Below are 21060 nucleotides of genomic sequence, written 5' to 3'. Positions count from 1 at the left end.
GCTTGGTTACCATCTCTGTTGTTCTCATTGAAGAACCCTAAAGAATGTTGGAGGTCCCTGAAACATTATTTGAAAACTAAGTCATTGGCTTAAATGAGTTCTCAAACAAAGCACACTTTCTGATTGTCAGAATGATCCCAATAACAGGCGACTTACCTTCAGTTTCTGACCTGGAGCTGCAAAAAGAAAAAGAGAAGGAGGAAACTACAACTGGCCACAGGGGGGGGGGGGAGTAAACTCAAGTAAGGAACAAAATGTCTTGCCACGATTTCCACTGAAATCTGTGGTCCTGTTGCAAAGGGTGGACAGTATGTCATCCCCTAACCATGCAATAAGTTTAACATTCTATGCCAAAAAGTAAAAGAGAAAGGGAGTTTAACCCTGTTCATAGGTTGTGGGAATTCAGCATCAAGATCCCAGAGACATTCGGGGAGCGAGGCCTGTGGGGAAATTACACTAATTTGGCTCAGGAGATGTTTAAGAAAGGAAAGCACATCAGATATTTCATCATTTGTTATTTACTCCAGAAAAACAAAATTTAGTTCAAGTTTCAGAAACTCAAAGGGCCAATGTTTTTGAGTTTAAAAAACCCACACATTTCTGATCAATGTGTGTGCCCTTTCCTGCACACTCCATGCTTTTCATGGTCCTGTGAATTAGGAGGCCAGCAGAATGATAAACCAGATGTCAGCAACCTTTTGGGGCAAATGGAAATGCAGTGGGTGCCACACACAAAATGGCTCGCATGCGGAGTGGCATCACACAAATTGGCTGCCACATCCAAAAGAGCAGAAAGAGACAGGGTTGCAAAATGGTGCAGGCATGCTTCCCCATCAGCTACCTTACCGGTGGGGGAGAAAAGCACCTTCATCAGCCATTGCTGCACTCGCTCCCATAGAAAGCCCCTGAACCTCTTTTCTGTTCACAATAGGACGGTAAGTGCCCATCATGGCATCAAATGAAACATGGGAATATTTAAGAGGGCATGCACATCATACGAGAGGCTGAAAACAGTAACCAAGCAAGCAGACCAAATAGTCTCTAAGGTATTGTAGATTTGAGTGGATATTTAATGAAACCTTTTGTGAGTGCTATAGGAGATACTGGTGGCCACTTTCAGGCCTAGGAATACAGTAGGTTACTTTTGTAGGGATAATGAAGAACTAGTCTAGGTTTCACACCTTCTCTAACTTCCATGAACTGCCTCATGCCTCAGCTACTCACAGGAGATTTGTCTAGCTTGTACAGTGGTGCCTCGACTTACGAATTTAATCCGTTACGAAGGCACCTTCGTAAGTCGAAAAATTTGTAAGTCGAAAAATGCCATTGGAAACGCGATTTCCCATAGGAATGCATTGGAAACGGAAAAATTCGTAAGTCGAAGCAATCCTATCTAAAAATTCGTAAGTCGGAAAATCCCTATCTAAAACCGCCGCGGTTTTTCCCCCGGATGTCGAGACATTCGTAAGTGCGCGGCCATTACCCCCATTCGTAAGTCGAGGTACCACTGTAGTTACTGAAAGTGGTGGTTCCATGGAAAAGAGAATAGGAAGCACTCAAGAGTTCTTACCCAGAAGCTGATCCCCAGATGGAACCTTGCATCATGCAACAGCTGCACCAAAGGTTGAGCACCAGATACTCAGTTGAGTAGCACAAGCACTCAATTAGCAAACATAGTATATCCGATAATAATTACTGGCTGGAATGAGCACCTTTAAATGGCAAGGGTATTACCCATTAGATAGCAATGGCTCTCAAAGTGAACCATTAACAGTGGGATCAGGCATTAAACAGGGATCTGTTATCGCCCCAACTCTATTATCTTCATCAACATTGTTGAAGAGAAATTCCCCACCAGAGTAGAAATCATATATCATATATTGAACAGATGGAAAGCTATTTAATCTGAGTAGGCTGAAAGCAAAGAGTAAGGTTACAATAACTTCCATCATAGAACTTCAGTATGCTGATGACATACTGAGTGTGTGCACACTCAGAGGATGACCTCCAAACCATCCTAAATATATTCACAGAATCTTATGGAAAGCTTGGCCTATCGCTCTATATCCAAAAAACCAAAGTGCTGCACCAACAAGCACAAAACAACCCCTCTGCAGCACCACAATGACCGCTCCACACATCAAGTGGGGGGGCGACCTTTGTGTGGTCGCACGCAGCCCTCTGATCCCATAAGGCAGGCACCCCCAAACTGTGGCCCTCCAGATGTTTTGGCCTACAACTCCCATGATCCCTAGCTAACAGGACCAGTGGTCGGGGAAGATGGGAATTGTAGTCCAAAACATCTGGAGGGCCGAAGTTTGGGGGTGCCTGCCATAAGGTGACTCCCTGGTAGTTCGGGGCTGGCACTGCCTTCCCAGGCAGGATGCCAGGGGTCTCCGCCTACCCCAGCTAATTACCCAATCCTGCCTGGGGAGGTGTTGCCAGGGTACTGCCCAGGTATGGGGAGGGTCTTTCCAGCTCATACAAAATAGAAGTTGAATCCTATCTGCAAGCACCAGTCGGCTCCAGAGCTTCTATATTGCTCTATATCCAAAAAACCAAAGTGCTGCACCAACAAGCGCGAAACAACCCCTCTGCATCACCACAAATCCAACTTAATGGTGTAACGTTGGAAAATGTCAATCACTTTTCCTACCTGGGCAGTTATCCAAGGGCCAACACTGATGCCAAAATCCAGCATCGCCTGAGCTCTGCAAGTGCAGCTTTCTCCCAATTGAAGCGCATAGTGTTTGAGGACCGGGACATTCTCAGGGAAACCAAATTGCTTGTTTACAAAGCTATCATACCACCAACTTTCCTGTACGCTTGTGAAACATGGACCACTTATAAACGTCATCTTCAAATTGTTGAATGATTCCATCAATGGTGTCTCCAAAACATTTTACACATTACTTGGGCAGACAGGCAAACTAATGGCGGTGTACTGGAAGAAGCAAAGATCACCAGTGTCAAAGCAATGATTCTTCAACATCATCTTTGTTGGACTGGTCATGTTGTTTGGATGCCTACTCTATTCTCAACTTAAGAATGAAAAGTGAAATACCAGTGGACAACAAATGAGGTTTAAAGACGCTCTCAAGGCAAATCTAAAAAAAAAAAAAGTGTATAAGCACTGATAACTGGGAAACACTGGCCTGTGAATGCGCCAACTGGAGAACAACCTTTACCAAAGGTGTCATGGGCTTTGAAGAAGCACGATCTCTGGACAAAAGGGAGAAACAAGCTAAGAGGAAGGCATGTTTGGAAAACCCTCACCCTGATCAACTCCCACCCGGAAACTTACCATATGTCCTCACTGTGGAAGGACATGTGGAACCAGAATTGGCCTCCACAGTCACTTATGGACTCACTGTTAAGACCATGTTCATGGAAGACATCTTACTCAGCTACAAGTGATTGCCAAAGGAGAAGATGACCCATTAGAAATGTCTCCAGAAACTTAACTTCCTAGGTCATCAGCAGATGTTGATTTGGCACTCAGTTAATTGCATTATTATGCACTCAAACTTCCCTAAGTGAATTTACACTCAGCAGTAAACAGCGCTTCTTCCCCTCCTTCTGAAGTATGTCCATAGATTTAAGCCTAATTATCTTCTTTAACCATGGAAATCCCCGCCATGCAGATTAGCATCCGGGAGTCCCGGCCCTCGTAAGTGCTTCAGCCCCCTAAGTGAATTTACAAAGTTTTCCCCATGGTTTGGGAAAGAACCATGTGGATGATTGCTCTGTCCAATGGTTACATGGTTAACAAAGCAAGGATTGGCTTTCAGAACATCAGCCCTGTTGTGAATGTAGCCACAGATCAATCACAGGAACTCCACAGCCGTGATACGTAGTGGGAAAGGACTATATGCCAGGATACTGCCCCAAATGTAATTGAGTGAAATTGCAGTGCAAAACTCCTGCAATTTTCTGAGTAAATGGGTTTGCAATGAATTTTTTCTAGTGACAACATGGAAATGAACACTAAACTTGCATTAATTTCCTGAAGTGGCTTTTATGTTGTGTCATGTAAAACGCAAAAATTAATACCGGTAGGTAGCAAAGTGTTGTGAACATAGAAAGAAGTACCATGGCCTGATTGCAAACTAATACACAGTCATCTGCTCCAACATGTAGTTTAAGTGTATTTTGGCAATTTAATGGAGGACAATTCTACCAAAAGTTGCAAGCCATGACAGCTACCGGTAGATGGAAACTAAATGTTGAGAGATAGTTTATCTATTACAGATGCTGGAGACGGATAAAATAGGCTTCAGTTCAAAACAGGATGCTAGACTAGATGGCCTGATACTGTCAAGCACTCCCAAACTTCTGAAAATATATATACACATTAACTGTAGAAGGACAAGCCATGTGTTTTAAATGACTACATTTTACCAGTGCTTTTTCTCTTTTAAAAAATGTTTAGGGGTACTCTCATTTTCCTATTCATATTGAAAGACTGCTCTCAATGAGGCCAAAATTAGATTCACAAAATGTTTAGGGGTAATTAGTATTATTAATATTAGTAGTATTAGTATTACTACTACTACTACTACTACTACTACTGGTAGTAATAATAATAATAATAATAATAATAATAATAATAATAATAATAATAATAATACCGGCATTGGGACTTAGGAGACATGGGAATGAAAGCACATTTGCAGGTCTTAAATCAGTATTTTAATTGTTTGCTTAAAATATTTTTAATACAGATGTTTTACACAACAGCAGATTTGTATTGAATGAACATGGACAGGAACTGAAAGCTACAATATGCAAACATAAATTCAGAGTGAAGGGAAATGGAGCCGATTCTTCCCTCCCCTAGCTGCCTCCACAGGAGCCGACAACATTATTTAAGCTACCTGAAATTGGACAGAATCTTTTCCATTTCAAAGCTCAAGAAGGGGGGAAGCCTTTTTGAACTTCTCCAAGGCTTTTAATATTTGCAAAATGTTTAGGTGACATCATGGCTTATTCAGAAAGCCATCCTCTGCTGAAAGTGGTGAGCATAGGATAGGAGGGAGGGAAGCAAGCAAGCAAGAAGATTTCTTAGACTGGCTTTTTCTTTACCAGTGACAGATCCAGCGGGGGTCTTTTGCAGGAATCTGCATTCATCACAGAAGGATGTCTGTTTTGCCTATTGTGGAATATACTGGTAGAATTTGGCTCTCGTCCTTCCTGGGTATTTCTTGAATAATAATAAAATGTAAAGAAATACCTGTGCATGCACCCAGTTTGACCAGGCATAACCATTAGATTGGACCACCATGTTTAGGGGAGGTATACTTCAGAATACAGATCTGGGAGACAGATAGCAGGGGGAGTCTTGCCGGTGGCATCAAACTGGTCACTGCTGGCTCTAAAAACCAGGGCAGAGGCATGGAGAGGGAAACCCATGTGCTTCGTTCCTCCCCATGACACCATGCACATTCAGCCAGGCTTATTTCTTCCCCCCACTGCCTTTCAGAGACATTTGCCTGGCATCACAGTCTAGAGGACCAGACAGACATTGTTCTAACCCTGCAAATTCTTGCAACCTTAAAAAAAAAATCCAATGAATTGCTTCTGCTTGCGCGCGCGCGCACACACACACACACACACACACACACACACAGCCAAGTTTCAATGCGGTAAGAATGGGGACTGCAGGGCACAGGCAATGTGCCTGCTCTTTTCACAAATGGAGCCAAAGCGTCTTTGGCACTCGGTGTCCTTCCAATTTAATTCATACGCGGGGTCCAAAATCACACAGTGTCGTTGGGAACGGCTTGGTTCTGTCCTTCCATTCCAGTTTCTGAAAAGGAGAAACACAGATTTGTCTGAATTGCATGCTATCAGGGGAATTCAGTATATGGGGCAGGATCGTGAACTTGGGATCAGGGGTGGAAAGCAGATGTTGGCCTCAACTTTTTTATGTGGGATAACTAGTCTCATATAACCAAAGAGTTAATGCCACAATGACAGAGAGAGCTGCCCTGTCCGGCTTAGCTAGTTCATTCTCCCTCACTTTGGTAAGGAGGGAATCAAGGCCATTGCTGTTCCCCTCCAGTTTATCTGAGAAGCTCAGTGTGTAAAGAGGTCTGAGCTGGTTGCTCTTACAAGCCATCCTTGTGTTCCTATACCAATAATTTAGGAACTTTCACCACTGAGACGAAGCCCAGGTTTACAACCTGTGTTTTCTGACTGCTGTATGGAAAAGCACATGAATCTGACCTTTGGAGAGTTTGGGAAGATCTGCTACCATCTTCTAAGAGGAGAGGTACTTGGAGGAGGAAAATGGTTCAGCTTTAGCTGTCAAGGTTTTTTTTGGGGGGGGGAGACATTGCTAGTGCACTATAAGCACTAGAGAGCAGATCTAACTGTAGCTAATGCACATAGTAAACAGGGGTGGACAAGAAGTCATCGCAAATCAGTGCTATGATATGGTAGAGAATTTTCAGCTCAATAATGCTACTCACGTGTAGGAATGATTTTTGAAGTCTTGCCACATCCACTTTCTTCCAGCCTCTATGTAAGTCAGTCCAATCCAGGTTTCCTTGCTTATCTGCAGTTCATCTTTCAGAAAGTCCTCATAGAAAATGAAAAGAACATGGATTTGCAGTTCTCTAGCCAAATAACACATGCAAAAGTGCACATATTAGGCAAGTGTTCATAGAAATGAATATATTAGTGAAAGTAACATACTCAATTACATTTTATCTGGACAATTACTTGCAAAAAATGTGCAACATTAAAACTGCACACGAAAAGGTGTTTATTAGGAGAATATTGTGCTAAAATGCTGTTGAATTTCAGTGAGGGTGATTGTTGTTGTTTTAAAAAAGCTAATTGCTGCAGAAATTGGGGAGAACTGGGGAAAATTAGATACTGTACCAGGAGAACCGAAGTAGGAAGGTAGGAAAGTAGGTAGGCTTAGCACTTCACCGAAGTCGAAAGTGCAACAGTTTGCATGTCCATCTGTACTTAGGAATGGAATATGTGTCAAGTGAATATGATTGGTATTCATTAGCACACACTGTTAAGAGCATTTTCATGGAAGACAATCTTACTCAGCTATGAGTGATCACCAAAGAAAATGAAAAGTGTTAAGTCCACAAATGATGCATAATTAATGACATTTCTTTACATTGTTTTGACCAGGCATCCCCAAACTTTGGCCTTCCAGATGTTTTGGACTACAATTCCCATCTTCCCTGACCACTGGTCCTGTTAGCTAGGGATCATGGGAGTTGTAGGCCAAAACATCTGGAGGGCCACAGTTTGGGGATGCCTGGTTTTGACGTTTCCTTTACCTTGAAACGAATATTAGTTACAAAAATTACGTTAAGAAGCAGGCAATTGAATGAATAACGTAGTATTTGGTAGAAGCCGAATTGCAGTGGAATGGAAACAGTGCTGATTGTGACAAATTACAGGTCAGAACAGAAATTGCTGCCCTTTCCCATTCCTTAGATAGAATTGTTGCGTATTTAGCAGATTAATTGCACTGCAGAAAGTGTGCTGGGGAGACCACACATTCAGGAAACAATGAACAAATGCAAAAATATATTTTGCTTGGCTTTGATTACAAAAACTCCTCTTACATTAAATCTATAAGTATGACCCATTCACCAGGGTACTGAGAGAGGTGCATGCTGCTCTTTATATACTATACCCAATTGCTGACACAGCTTAATTAACACAACTTAACAGCACCTGCTATACTGCTTCACAGCTGTAAAACAAGGTCATGATATTTACTCAGTCCTTTAAAGAGATACACATCTTGTGAAACAATAATGAACCTTAATATTTAAAGAAACCATTCAACAAAAATTACCTGTTCATTTTCACTGTCAATCACTATTAGATCTGCACCTAGGGCTTGGCAGTAACGTCTAGCTGTATTCTGTTCCATTCTTTCCGTGGAATAGTAGTAGCATTTCTCCTGAAACTTATACCAGTCATCTGCACACTTTGGAAAGCCTGCAATATATGGAAATGTTCATTAATGCTACCTAGCATGAATATATCTTAAATGTTTTGCTGGTCAAAGGATGTTATTGTGCCTGGAGTCAAACACTAACTGGGTTCAGTTAATGGAGAAAGATGTGATCTGTGATTTGACTTTGGCTGTGTGTGCTGGGGAGATATGTGAAAAAACATGTACCGGTAATTCCAAGAGGATCTCTTTTACCAGTTCATGTGTGTGTGTGTGTGTGTGTGTGTGTGTGTCTGTGTGTGTGTGTGTGTGTTTGAGAGAGAGAGAGAGAGAGAGAAACTTCTCATCTCTCCTGCTCCAGCATTCCACCCCCTCCTCTCTGTGTGTGTGTCCCTCTTGATCTCTGTCTTTGTTCTCACACTGCCTCCTCGTAGCGACTCCATTTTCCTAGTCTCTCAGACTGCTCCTCCTTTCCATATTCTCTCTTGTCAGTTTGCTTTCTTTTCAGCTGCTGATTTGAGCCTTGAAAAGCAATGTTATTAGTTTGTGGTTGCCAGACCTCTTTAATCACTGGATCCAACAAATGCTAGAATTTAATCAACTCGGGCTAACTGCCTGGGTGAGGGGCCATTCAGAGAACAAAGGAAAGGTGATGGGCCATTAAGAGAATAAAGGAAAGAGAGCTCTGTGCCCGATGGCAAATGGGAGGGGCTCCTGAGTTTGAGGGCAGAGTTTGCTATGATGTGAGCTAGAAACTGGAGAAAAAGCTGCAGGCTGGAAAGAAGAAGAAGAAGAAGAAGAAGAAGAAGAAGAAGAAGAAGAAGAAGAAGAAGAAGAAGAAGAAGAAGAAGAAGAAGAAGAAGAAGAAGAAGAAGAAGAAGAAGAAGAAGAAGAGGAGTTTGGATTTGATATCCCGCTTTATCACTACCCTAAGGAGTCTCAAAGCAGCTAACATTCTCTTTTCCCTTCCTCCCCACAACAAACACTCTGTGAGGTGAGTGAGGCTGGAGACTTCAGAGAAGTGTGACTAGTCCAAGGTCACCCAGCAGCTGCATGTGGAGGAGTGGAGACGCGAACCTGGCTCACCAGATTACAAGTCTACCGCTCTTAACCACTACACCACACTGGCTCTCACACCACACTGGCAGAAGAGTGGGCCATAGTTGATTTCTGCTTTAATCCAAGGCTGCAGCTATGGGAGAAGCAAGAACTTTTTGGGGTGTTGATGCTGTGAACCGCTCCATCATAGGCTCAGGTTGCATATATGTGTAAATATATCATAAAGACACCACAGTCTCTACTATGCCTCATTTCCAGAAGGAAACATCTGGAACCCCTAGAATCCTGGCACTTCTCGGAGATTGGGGTGATTTGCAACAAGACATATAAGCTGAAAGAGTAATACATACAGCTGAATACATAGAGCTGAAAGAGGAAGTGGGACAGAGTGTCGCTCTCTCTACTTCCTCCTTCAGCACTATGTACTTTGGGGTGGGGCAGGTGGAACTACACAGAAGTAATATCCAGAAGAATTTACCTTCTTCAGATATGCACTTACATCTAAGAAACGCCATTATGAGAGCAGCTGTCACTATGATCAAGGAGCAGAGCAAGAGAACTGAGAAGATCATGAAGGGTTTCCTGCCAAAGGGTCCCCACTTGCCGTCTTCAAATGTAAACAGTGCTGCAAATAAAGAAGAATAAACCTGGAAGCTCCAGGAGGACCACAGGATTTCAGGAGCAGGACTATTGAGAATAAAGAAGGCTTCCTTCAGATAATCGTGGGGACTTTAATTTATTAAGGGTTCCCTTCAGAGAGCTACAGTTCCCAGGATTCACAGGGAAGAGGGATTGGCTAGTCTCCCTTCCGTCCAGGTTTCCCTCTTTTCCCCTGCCAAAATACAGCAAGCATTCCATGCCTACTGAGCATGCTCATTCTGGGTTTCAAAATATTTTTTGTCCTTCTGGAAAAGCTTGAGGTTTCCCCAAGCCTTCTGATACTGGTACCTCCCTCTTGTGCGTGAATGGTGCCATTTTGGCTACATGGGGCTCATCTGAATTTTGGAAACAGAAGGAATGAGAACAACAACAATGTTGATGTGGTCCTCCAATACATCAGAGCCCGAAGCGGGACCGGGAAGTAGATGAAAAGTGTAACTGGTGTCTGAATTGGGCAGCAAAGGCTTTTTAAAGTCTAATGAGGAAGGGGCATATTGTTTGTGCTCTTCTTCAGACTGCAGCACAATATAGAGGGCCAAAGTCATTTATTTGTGCCATTTGCATGTCGAGGTCACAGGACATCCCCCCAATAATTCACACATCGCACAACAATTTAAGTTTAAGGTTTTTTGGCATTATTTTGGCCACAACTTTATTTAAAATACAACCAAATGTGAGTGGTTGCTTAGGCATTGGTTCATCCATCTGTCCCCCACCCTGGGACAGATCTGACATCCCTAGCCGTCTAGGGAAGTCAGTAGGTAAACACCCCCTGAGAGAGGATGGAGCCGTGTGTCAGGCTTTTCACCTCTCCCTGAATGTTCCCCGAGGCTCTTGCTCTTGCATAGCCCTAGCCCCTTGTGGGGGTACAGATGAGAGCCCGTTGAGCCCCAGGATTCCTTTAACAGAATACCCCTATAAACAGCAGCAATTTCGAGGGGTAGGCCCAGCCTTTCCATACCCCTCCACTAACCAATTTTTAACCAATGCCTAACCGCCAACCTTACAAGTTGTGACGATTTGCTACGCAGTAGGCAAAAACCAAATGGCAACAGCCAATCAGCCAAATGGACAAAATTCCTACCAGGCCCCTGCCCCAAAGCAGGTGACCCCATGACAGGCATAGCCATGTCAAAGCAAAAGGCCCTTAAAGAAGGCGGGCAGGCAGGAGATCCATTGCATTGGCAAAAGTGGAACCAAAACTTGCCCACAAAGAATTTATACCTGCTATCGCTATCAATCATTAACTTGCAACATGACTTTCCCCCCATCAACAAACTGTCCAATCACCCTGTGGCCATTTTACTAATCTGCCCAGCAACCCCAGGGGATGTCCTATTAACCCTACCACAACACGTGCTCTCAATGAATAGAGAACCCGATTTATCGAGGTATGTTCTCTTTTCACCTGGTTCTCTTTCCTCTCCCTTCTCTGGTAGCCTTCTCAGCCAGATGCCAGAAAACCCAATATACTCATATTCCTGCGCAGCATTCTCATATCCCTGCTGGTCCAAAACCACTGATTCTAGAGACAAAAAAGGTTGTTGTTTTTTTAAAAAAGAGATTGCCTACTTGGTTCTCCATTGTGACTTTTCAGATTTCATGGTCTTGCTACCCACTGGAAGTGGGCACGTCCAGCTTTGTCACTCATTGTGGAATAGTATATCATTCAAAGAGCTAAAACTGGGACAAAAGAGGCTTATTAGCAAATGTAAATATTGAGAATGCTTGTGCTGATAGCAAGTTAGAGCCTAACATGTTAATGTGACCACGCTGCAACTGCTGCAGCAAATGTGACTGTTTATTGCAGTCTCTTACTAAACAGCCTCCCAAGACTGCCATCCTTGGATAACTGTGGCAGCATGATCTAGTCCAGGCATAGGCAAACTCGGCCCTCCAGATGTTTTGGGACTACAACTCCCATGATCCCTAGCTAACAGGACCAGTGGTCAGGGATGATGGGAATTGTAGTCCCAAAACATCTGGAGGGCCGAAGTTTGCCTATGCCTGATCTAGTCCTAATGAGTATAGAGGAGAACTCCAGTAAGGAATGAAAAGATTTACCTTGTTAGATCACTCACATAGGGAATTGTGTGTTTTATATGTGTTGTGGACACAACAGCAGCAGCCTTTTGAGAATCTCCCATCCTCCCTTCCACCGCCACCCCAGTTTACCTGTGCTTCCATGTTCTGACTCTGAGGAAACTTCAGCATTATGAGACACATTGTCTGAAACAATGTCATTCTGGTAATCTTCATTCCAATAGTCTTCATTCTGAAAACCGTCATCCATGGTGGGTTTGATTCTTCTCCTCGAATGCCTCTCAAAGCAGCTAAGCCTCAGTAACCGGATGCTTGTGCTTGCTGTCTATCACTATCAGCTTCCTTTCTCTCTAACAAACCACAGAAATGTCAGGTGCTTGCCCCACTCCTGATGCCTCGCTGCTCAGGAAGGGGAGTGCAACTGTCATGGTTGAATGTAGCAAAGCAGGATGGGATGATCCTAGCTAAGTATGGCTGAACTGTGAAAGAAATTGAAACTGATTCATTACAATAGGTTCAGACACCTATGAGTGGGCTCTTAATAAAAGAGCAAGTGATCAGGCTTCATGTTATTTGAGAAAAGAAAGGGACTGCAAAACAAAGGTTCAAATTATCATAAGAAATGTCTGGAGGAGTCTGAAAGAAGGTTGACCACAAAGGTATCTGCCAAAATTTTCACTTTCCCTAACACAGCAAGACACACACTCCATCTGTGCACAGCATTTTTCCGGAAATGTAATTTCATCTGTATTATTTTCCTTGCTGTTGTTATTTTTAAGTATTTGTGTGTGGGTTTTTTTTTCCTATTGATTTACATTGAGAAATTATCCATGTACTAGTCCAGGCATCCCTAAACTTCGGTCCTCCAGATGTTTTGGCCTACAACTCCCATGATCCCTAGCTAACAGGACCAGTGGTCAGGGAAGATGGGAATTGTAGTCCAAAACATCTGGAGGGCCGAAGTTTGGGGATGCCTGGACTAGTACATGGGGCTTCCCCCAAATGCTACTCAGAAGGTGCAGAGCACAGCAGCCAGAATACTGACAGGTACAGCTGACAGAATTCTTATTACACTAGTCTTGAGAGAACTGTTCTGGTTGCCTGTTTGTTTCTGGGCCCAATTCAAGGTAGGTCCTGACCCCGGATATTGTTGTTGTTGTTTAGTTGTGTCCGACTCTTCGTGACCCCATGGACCATAGCACGCCAGGCACTCCTGTCTTGCACTGCCTCCCGCAGTTTGGTCAAACTCATGTTCGTAGCTTCGACAACACTGTCCAACCATCTCGTCCTCTGTCGTCCCCTTCTCCTAGTGCCCTCAATCTTTCCCAACATCAGGGTCTTTTCCAAGGATTCTTCTCTTCTCATGAGGTGGCCAAATATGAAATCCTAAATACCTGAATGGCCTCTTTCCTTGATGCAAAATAACTTGAGGGTTGTGATTGACAAAGGAAACAATTCTGACACCCTCAGAAATCTGTGGGACAGTGGTATGCAACAGAGCCTTCTCTGTGGTGACCTCTGGACTATCAGAATCCCTACCTTTTAGATGTGTGCACGGCACCATCTGCTTATATTTAAAAGGCATACTAACATGTGATGTTGGAAAGAGAAGCTTGGGGAATAGATTCTTCCTCTCTCCTCGCAGAGATAGGCCGATTGCTACCAAGCACATTAAAACTTAGTTAGATTCTGCATATGCCTTCATCCCCCTTTAAACCACAAAAATACTTAGGCTAGAATAAATCACAGACACCTTGTTTTGTAAATAAATAAAGATTTCACTTACAGAGTTTCAGAAGTTACAGTAAACAATTCTCCATCCATTGGAAGTAAAAATAAAGAAGAAAAATGGTTCCAAACAATTTAAAAGGAAAAGAATGTGGTTTCATTACAAAAGGATCATGCAGTCTTTGTGTTAACAAAGACATGCAGGGTGTGTAAATCTCCTAGCTAGGAAAATTTACTCACGTGTATATTTTGTTGAGCTGGGAGCCATGCATAGCAGAAACCTGTATGTAGAAACCTATTCAGTTGATGGAGCACAGTTAAAGCTGTTTGAAATTATCACAAAGAAAAGCTTCATGCAAGAACTAAACACATTAGGGTAAAATACTACCATGTGCATTAGGTAATACAAGACAGACATATTGAATTGGTGTATTGTCAAACCAATGCAATGACAGCTGATATTCAGACTAAGCCACTTCCAAGAGACACTTCTGAAAACCTTCAAGTCAAGATGGGACTCTGAGTGGGTCGTTAATTGTGCATGCAATTGTTACATTTGCTTGAGAGGCGGTTTGTGGGATAACCAGCCTCATATAAACAACATGCCTGAGTCTAATTAGTGTTTGAATTGGTTTCTAGGATTCCAACAAGACGCACCTTTTAACCCAAGCTTTGGGGAATACTTGGTTGGTTGTCTTGCCTTGTAGTTGTTGATTTTTAATACAATGAAAACAAACCATGAAATACTGTTAGGAATAGAGCACATGTTTTCACAGCAGTGACACATCTGTTTGACTGATGTATGTCCTTGCTACAAGCTGCTTTTGCTTTTCTTCTGTATTTTCTTTGTACAATTATCTTTTTAAAAAAATTGTTTCTATGGAATAAAAATAAAGCAAATGATTTCAGTGTGGTGAAAGTGGAGACTGCAGAACGCAGGTCACCTCCTTGTCCCTTTCACAGACAGACTGATGGAGCTTATCACAGGGAATGTTGTTCCACTTGCCCTTTGAGGCTTCATCTGATGTAACAACACAATGGGTTTTATAATTATATTTGTCGGTAAGTTGAATGTTATCTGGCATCTCCCAGTTTCTGAAAAACATAAAACAGCACGAGTCACATACCAGCAGGGGGATGAAAGGGAGCAGAGCATGAAGTTGGGGAAGAAACAGCTACTGGCCTCAAATTTTCTGCAGATTCTGAGCAGCAGGATCAACTGCAAGTGGCTGCAATCCTAGGAACACTTTGCCTGGGAGGAAATCTCCCTTAAACACAGTGGTACTGACTTTTAAATAAAGATGGCTAAGATTGTGGTGCATGTGAAGAAGAGACCAGCACATTGACCAAAGAGGATGGTGCTGCTTTCACAGAGCCAATCCCAGATCAAACATAGTCTTTCTTACTTGTCATTTATATTGAAGTACCGTGTACTTCAATGACTCTGGTGGCAGCAGGATCTATATTCTTCCTTCTCCATCCAAGTTTCCTGCTATGCCCTTCATGCTTTTATCTACCACCTATAAAATCTAATAAATACAAGTACCCGCTGTTTGGATTAAAGACCAGGGCTGAGGAATAGGATATAACTAGTGGGTTGAATCCTTATCTCCTCCACCCACAGGCCAAATGTGACAGGTGGGTAGGGCTGGATGCCTATCAATCACCTGGCATCACAATGACATCATATGACCCATTGTGGGACACACTAAAACCCTGACAATCAGTTGATCAAAGCACCACATACAGCACAGGGATACTGGCCCAGCCCCGTTTTTATCCCTCCACATCTGATGGAAGAAGGAGAATTAACATGGGAGGCTTTTGGCCAAGCTGGCACTCCATGTAACACCCACCTCCATACGGACCATATATACACAATGGTCACATCAACACCCTACATTTATTTCTTTGCTATGGGTGCTGAGAGCTGTTAGGAGAAACTTAATACACAACTCCCAGGATTCTCTGGGTGAAGCCATGACTGATAAAGAATAAGAGTGCTTTAAAGGTTTGATGTGAATGTGTTGTTTCCTGTCCATATTATTGGAAACACACTTCCAAATTTTTACTGCTGAAATTCTTAAAGCTTTCTGAGCCTCAGTCTCAATGTGTAAAGATAAAGGATGATGCATTGAGGAATTCTACTCACTCGAAGGTCAACTCTGTACCATCCACCCATTGCCACCCTGGTACACCCTCTGCATAACGCAAGCCAATCCACAGTTTCTTTGTGGAATCCATTTTATAAATCAGAAAGTCCTAGACAAAATGAAAACAGAATCAAATTACTCCTTACCTGCTGCCCAATATTTTTGCCAAGCACTTTTGCATGTTCTTTCCAGTAATATGTTCATTTATGTGCACTGTTTACCCTGGTATATAGTTTTGTACACATTACAAGGATTGCATTGCAAAATCCAGAGAAATGCAAATCTTAAAAGATGACAGCACTTTGGTTCACATATTGTTTCAGAAATTGTGAATTAGGGTAGGTTCACCTTTGAATGTGAACTCAATCAAATTTCTCTTCTGTCTCTACTTAAGTCTGGATTTTATGGGAAGGCAGTTCTTTGCCATCTGTTGTTTGCCTGCTTGCAGTAATTTCTACCTAGCAAGGAGAGGATGTCCTATGCAACAGTCTCCGAATCTCCACATCTTAGACGAGAGAGTCAGGACAGGAGAGACTCGCCTGTTCTGTTTTGTTGTCAATTATCATCAGATCTGCACCCAGGCGTCGACAGAAGCTTCTGACCTCACCCCAACTTCCTGGTTTTATGGGGAAGTAATAGCATTTCTCCCGAAATGCTACCCATTCATCTGGACACACTGAAAAGCCTGGAGGATATGGAGCCTTAAACAATATATCCCACAGCAAGTGCACCCAAAATGTTCCACTGGTCATTCATCCGATATTTCTATGACTGGTGTCAGACACTACATGAACATTCAGCAAATGATACAATATCTAGGAGTTTTTAATCATATGATAGTTAATAACACAATAGTGTGACAGCAGAGACATGGGGACCTGCCACCTTTTGGAAATCCAAAAGGGGTATTTAGGTTTCCCATTCAACCCACATACCCTACTGACCTTAAGATGGTGTGCCACTTCCTCACAACTTTCACCATAATAAAGGAAAAATCAAGAAAGACATTGTAATATTTGTACAGTATTCACTTCATTCCAATGCCTGGTCTCACTTAGCACGCAGTGTGCTTTGAAGGATCATGCCATAGAGTTACAGACATGGGGTGGAATTAAGCATCTCTATTGGGACGCAGGTGGCACTGTGGGTTAAACCACAGAGCCTAGGGCTTGCTGATCAGAAGGTCAGCAGTTCGAATCCCTGTGACGGGGTGAGCTCCCGTTGCTTGGTCCCAGCTCCTGCCAACCTAGCAGTTTGAAAGCACGTCAAAGTGCAAGTAGATAAATAGGGACCGCTACAGCGGGAAGGTAAACGGCATTTCCGTGTGCTGCTCTGGTTCACCAGAAGCGGCTTTGTCATGCTGGCCACATGACCTGGAAGCTGTACACCGGCTCCCCCGGTCAATAATGTGAGATGAGCGCGCAACCCCAGAGTCGGTCATGACTGGACCTAATGGTCAGGGGTCCCTTTACCTTTACCTTTATTGTTCCATCAGTGCAAGTATTTCAGCTTACCAGGTAGAAAAATCTCCCCTCTCCTCCCCCCTGCACACTGTTCTGGGGTTTCTTACAACCCTCCAGACAGGGTTTCTGATTTTGTCATATATTGTGAAGTGAGTTGCAGTAAGTACCAGCTAATCAGCAATGATTTAAAACTGATGTATATCAACAGTGTGATGCAGCTGCAAGAAGAAGAAGGGGTGGGGAGGCTAAGGCAATATTTGGCCTCATTAACAGGCCTATAGTTTCCAAGTCATGGGAATTCATAATCCCACTTTATTCTGCACTAGTCAGACCTCATCTGGATAACCATGTCCAAGAAGGATATAGAGACAATAAAATGGGTTCAGTGGAGGACCACTGGCTAATGAAGATAAATAAAGGTGTAAACTAAGAACTGGGCATATTCATCCTGGTTTGGTTTGGTTAATTGGGGGGGGGGGGTTGGTGGGGGAAATGTGGCACTCTTCCAACACCTGAAGGGCTGTCACATAGAAGCTTATTTTCTGCTGCCTCAGCAAGCAGGACCAGATCTAGTGAGCTTAAGTTACAGGAGGAAAGATTTCGGCTGAACAACAGGAAAACATTCTGGATGGTAAGAGTGGTTTGGCAGTGGAACCAGCTTCGAAGGACAGTAGTGGACTCTCCCCTGTTGTAGGTCTTTAATTAGAGGCTGGAGAGTCATCTGCTATGGATGTTCTACGTCTGGATGTCCTGAGTTGAGTAGACTCTACGTGCATCATGCTTTAAGCTTCAGAGAAGTAATAACAAAAAAAATGTTTAACCTTCTCCAGATATGGACTTACATCTAACAGATGTCATCACAAAAGCGGCTTTCACCATGATAAGGCAGCAGAGCAGCAGAAGTGAGAAGATGCTGATGGGTTTCCTGACAAAAGGTCCCCACTTGTCATCCTCAAATGTATACGGTGCTGCAAATAAAGAAGAGTAAGCCACCTAGAAGCTGTAGGAGTGTCAGAAAATTTCAGAAACTAAAAATCTTGCAGGCAAGCAAGAGGCATTAGCACAGTTCAAGGACAAATTCCAGCCAGGAAAAGCAATCAAGGATGCTAAAAAGCAAGGACTGTGGCCTGGGGAGGAAGCATGACTCCAGGAGTGTCCTGAGGTCTGGGCAGCATTTGGCCCCCAGGCTTTAGGTTCCCCACAGTCTCTGAGCTGTGACCTCCCTCAAATCCCTGTTGTAATTCTAAACAGTCCTCTTCTTCTCTGGAAGGGTCAGGCTAGTGAGGTGGTCTCCACCATTCCTCCTCTGCCCAGTCCCTGACAGTTTCATATATTGCACAAGCATATTCCCAGAGTTTTCCAAGCACATTGGAAAAGTTCATAATATCATTTGTCAAGTGCATTGAACCTTTCACCTGGCTCTGCTTTCCCTCTGTTGTCCGGTAGCCTTCTCATCCGTATGCCAGAAAACCCGATGTACTCATATTCCGGCTCAGCATTCTCATATCCCTGGTCCAAAATCATTGAGTCTACAGAGAGGAGAAAGCACTTCTAAGAGACTGTCTGCTTTGTGACTTTCTGGATGGAAGGGTCTTGCTGCACCCTGGATGGGTGCACATCCAGCCCTCTCTTTCTACAGTGCACAGGTAAGAAACTAACACAAACCAATGGGAATATGGCTCTTTTGGTGGCTTCTTTCCTACATTTATAACATTTATGTATTGCATTTTATTAAGAGCGTATTAGTACAGTGGAACCTCGGTTTATGAACACCTCGGTTTATGAATTTTCGGTTTATGAACGCCGCGGACCCATCTGGAACGGATTAATTAATTTTCCATTACTTTCAATGGGAAAGTTTGCTTCAGTTTATGAACGCTTCAGTTTATGAACAGACTTCCGGAACCAATTACACCCATGCTTCAGTTTATGAACGCTTCAGTTTAAGTACTCCGCGGACCCGTCTGGAACGGATTAATCCACTTTCCATTACTTTCAATGGGAAAGTTTGCTTCAGTTTATGAACGCTTACTCCGCGGACCGTCTGGAACGGATTAATTCACTTTCCATTACTTTCAATGAGAAAGTTCGCTTCAGTTTATGAACGCTTCAGTTTATGAACAGACTTCCGGAACCAATTGAGTTCATAAACCGAGGTACCACTGTATAGGCAATACTAGGGCTACCTTCTGGACCCTCCTGCTTTGAGTGAAATGTCTTTGGGGGATAGTGAGACATAAGCCTTGGAGAACGTGAATAAACTACTGTAGTAATATGATTTCCCCACCCCCATCACTAGTCCTGACCAATGTTTCAGGTCAGCCTCTTCACTTTGGCAAATATTTCTCCCAAAATTCAGTTTAATGTATTGATTTACTTTTTGGAGGTACCAAGAGATTCCAGATATACTAAACTGCTCCTTTTCCAGTCAATTTGATGGCTGCAGACTAGTAGTCTCCCTACTACTTCAGACGTTGCTTCTAACCTTTGCCCACTGTGGAACAGGGGCCCCACCATTCAACCCTCACTCTTGAAAATTGAGCCCTTTGGAACACATCTCTAAAAATTGAGAAAAATGTTTCAAGAGCTGACACTTTTTAGCAGATATCCATTTTAAGAAAGTTTATACAGCAAGCCAAACGTTAGCAAAAAGCACCTGACATTAACTAAACTGTAGTGAAAAATGTGACTGTTTCTTACAATGTTTCCACAAAAACATCTGAGTTCTGCAGCAAGACATTTTATTGCTCTTGGAGAACTGTGGCTACACGGCATAGTGAGTAGTTACAAATTTCACTTGGGAATAAGACACCTTCCGTAGCTAAGGACACTTCCTTTATTTTGCTTCTGTTGTGTGAACATAACACTTTATTACAGAAACAGAGCAACCCTTTGAGAATTTCTTCTCCTTCTCCGTTACCTGCTTTTGTAGGTTCTAACTCCGAGTGCACTTCGTCAGTGTGGGATATTCTCTCTGACACATTGTCATTGTAGTATTCTTCATTCTGATAGCCGTCATCCATGGTAGGTTAAGGCTGCTCCAAGTCAGAGTTCTTGGGGCAGATGCAACACAGCCACTTGTGCTTCCTTTCTGTCACTATCAGCTTCTCTTCTATCTAGTAAGCCACAAATGAGTCAGGCCCCTAAATGCCCACCCCTAGCACCACCTCACTGCTTGGGGTAGGGGAGTCTTCTTGTTTACTTGGTAAAAGCCAAGGGAAAGCACAATTTGTTGTTCTGTTTTTTTCCTCCTCGTGCACCTCCCTTGCAAAGATGGTGTGGACACTTTTAAGCATTGCAGTTCTGCAACTACTTAGCACTTAACAAAATGTAACATGCCTTACTTTGGTTCAGAATGTGTCCCTGCTGTCACAGTCACTTCTCTGCTGGGAGAAAAGTTGTATGGTCTCCTAAAGCTATATGGATGTATTTCGCACTTAAGTTCCTGTTTCCACAAGCCAAACACCTCCTCAGAGGTGGCTCTTATTCGATGGAAGTCGTTTACAATTTAGTTGTTATGATCACCATCAAGTCATTTGTATCATGAGTTGTACCTCCTACCTACTCAGCATCTGCAAGCATCTGATTACAGGAAAAGCTCAATTTGTTCCAAGATAAGTTTACAGCTTTTGGTGGTGAATAAAAGCCATCATATGCACCCTGATCAGTAGATCAAAAGACAATGAGCAAAAACTGTTAAGACTGGTAGAAGTCTGCAATTCTATGTAGGCTTTAGCAAGAATGCATAAAAGTGGTTATTGGTTACGTTCCATAACTTGTAATCTTATTTAATAATTTTCTAATGAACTGCATAGGGAGGGGAAGGAATTAGTCCTACATCTGAGAGTGATCAAGTAGCATATACAAGAGTCCTCTCTTGGAATTGTAAGTACAGTATAGAGTAATAGAATCATTGAGTCAACTGTAACTTCTCCCACTTTTAAGAAGCATCAATTTGATGGTTTTTATCCAAAATGAGTTATGATGCAAGACACTACTTCTGGGGTGCTTCTGGAGG

The 21060-nt window shown here is 42.9% G+C and overlaps 2 protein-coding genes across 2 annotated transcripts; both read right to left on the bottom strand.

Moving 5' to 3' along the window:
- Positions 1-4678: 4678 nt before the first annotated feature.
- On the bottom strand, positions 4679-12135 carry LOC118081489 (early activation antigen CD69-like). The gene is made up of 6 exons (XM_035107976.3): positions 11831-12135; positions 11064-11180; positions 9495-9620; positions 7835-7980; positions 6474-6583; positions 4679-5809 (listed from the first exon to the last, which is right to left on the bottom strand). Exons 1-6 carry the CDS (start codon positions 11946-11948, stop codon positions 5638-5640), a joined length of 789 nt encoding a protein of 262 aa, XP_034963867.2. The 5' UTR covers positions 11949-12135; the 3' UTR covers positions 4679-5637.
- A 2196-nt stretch (positions 12136-14331) lies between these two features.
- Positions 14332-20702, bottom strand: LOC118081487 (C-type lectin lectoxin-Phi1-like). The gene is made up of 6 exons (XM_088661180.1): positions 19963-20702; positions 18458-18571; positions 17885-18010; positions 16092-16264; positions 15579-15688; positions 14332-14521 (listed from the first exon to the last, which is right to left on the bottom strand). The coding sequence occupies exons 1-6, from the start codon at positions 20063-20065 to the stop codon at positions 14332-14334; spliced, it is 816 nt and encodes a 271-aa protein (XP_088517306.1). The 5' UTR covers positions 20066-20702.
- Positions 20703-21060: the final 358 nt, after the last annotated feature.

This window comes from Zootoca vivipara, chromosome 2, assembly GCF_965207765.1.
Source record: "Zootoca vivipara chromosome 2, rZooViv2.hap1.1, whole genome shotgun sequence".
Classification (NCBI taxonomy): Eukaryota; Metazoa; Chordata; class Lepidosauria; order Squamata; family Lacertidae; genus Zootoca; species Zootoca vivipara.
Note: the sequence above shows the minus strand (reverse complement) of the source record. Positions and strands in the feature narration are given on the sequence as shown.